The 1,304-nt window shown below is 35.0% G+C and overlaps 1 protein-coding gene across 1 annotated transcript in view; it reads left to right on the forward strand.

Moving 5' to 3' along the window:
• Positions 1-1,304, forward strand: part of LOC119592709 (MAM and LDL-receptor class A domain-containing protein 2-like) — a gene marked incomplete at its 5' end in the record, with an annotated part of 12,914 nt that overhangs the window by 6,843 nt on the left and 4,767 nt on the right. Inside the window, 1 exon segment of the mRNA XM_037941643.1 lies at positions 1,036-1,236. Coding sequence (XP_037797571.1) covers positions 1,036-1,236 — 201 coding nt within the window.

Raw genomic sequence — 1,304 nt, forward strand, 5'->3', positions numbered from 1 at the left:
AAAGACATATACCTATCTGTAGTTTACACTGTAATAACACCAAAGAAAACAATCTGATTAAATCTGATTAAGTTAGATAATTGAATTAAACTATTAAACAATCAAACAATTAAATCAAGCACAATCTTGTTTTCCCTCACTAACTACACACTTATAAAGGAAAAACTACTCTTACTACACACTTAAACAGGGAAAACTACTCTTATTACACACTTATAAAGGAAAAACTACTCTTACTACACACTTAAACAGGAAAAACTACTCTTACTACACACTTAAACAGGAAAAACTACTCTTACTACACACTTAAACAGGAAAAACTACTCTTACTACACACTTATAAAGGAAAAACTACTCTTTCTACACACTTAAAAAGGAAAAAACTACTCTTACTACACACTTAAAAAGGAAAAAAACTACTCTTACTACACACTTAAACAGGGAAAACTACTCTTATTACACACTTATAAAGTAAAAACTATTCTTTCTACACACTTAGACAGGAAAAACTACTCTTTCTACACACTTATAAAGGAAAAACTACTCTTATTACACACTTATAAAGGAAAAACTACTCTTACTACACACTTAAACAGGAAAAACTACTCTTACTACACACTTAAACAGGAAAAACAACTCTTACTACACACTTAAACAGGAAAAACTACTCTTATTACACACTTATAAAGTAAAAACTATTCTTTCTACACACTTAGACAGGAAAAACTACTCTTTCTACACACTTATAAAGTAAAAACTATTCTTTCTACACACTTAGACAGGAAAAACTACTCTTTCTACACACTTATAAAGTAAAAACTATTCTTTCTACACACTTAGACAGGAAAAACTATTCTTTCTACACACTTAGACAGGAAAAACTACTCTTTCTACACACTTATAAAGGAAAAACTACTCTTTCTACACACTTATAAAGTAAAAACTACTCTTTCTACACACTTAAACAGGAAAAACTACTCTTACTACACACTTAAACAGGAAAAACGACTAACATCATATCCTCTGCCTATCCAGGGAGCCCTTGGCGTCGAGGGCATTGGCCCAGTATCCGACCATACTACGGGGTCCGGCCACTACGCCTCCGTCAGCAGAGGACCGGACATGGATCAGGTCAACGACGAAATCTCCGTCCTTCAGAGCCCCGAACTTCGAGACAGAGAGGACGACTGTTTCCTCTTTTGGTACTTCCTGTGGGGCCAGTCCACGCACCTGTCTGTGAGTGTTTTTGAAATGCCTTTACTTGGTGATTATTGCTGCTAAATCGGGTGTCTGTGTTTGTGCTC

Source organism: Penaeus monodon, chromosome 30 (assembly GCF_015228065.2).
Source record: "Penaeus monodon isolate SGIC_2016 chromosome 30, NSTDA_Pmon_1, whole genome shotgun sequence".
NCBI classification, from domain to species: domain Eukaryota; kingdom Metazoa; phylum Arthropoda; class Malacostraca; order Decapoda; family Penaeidae; genus Penaeus; species Penaeus monodon.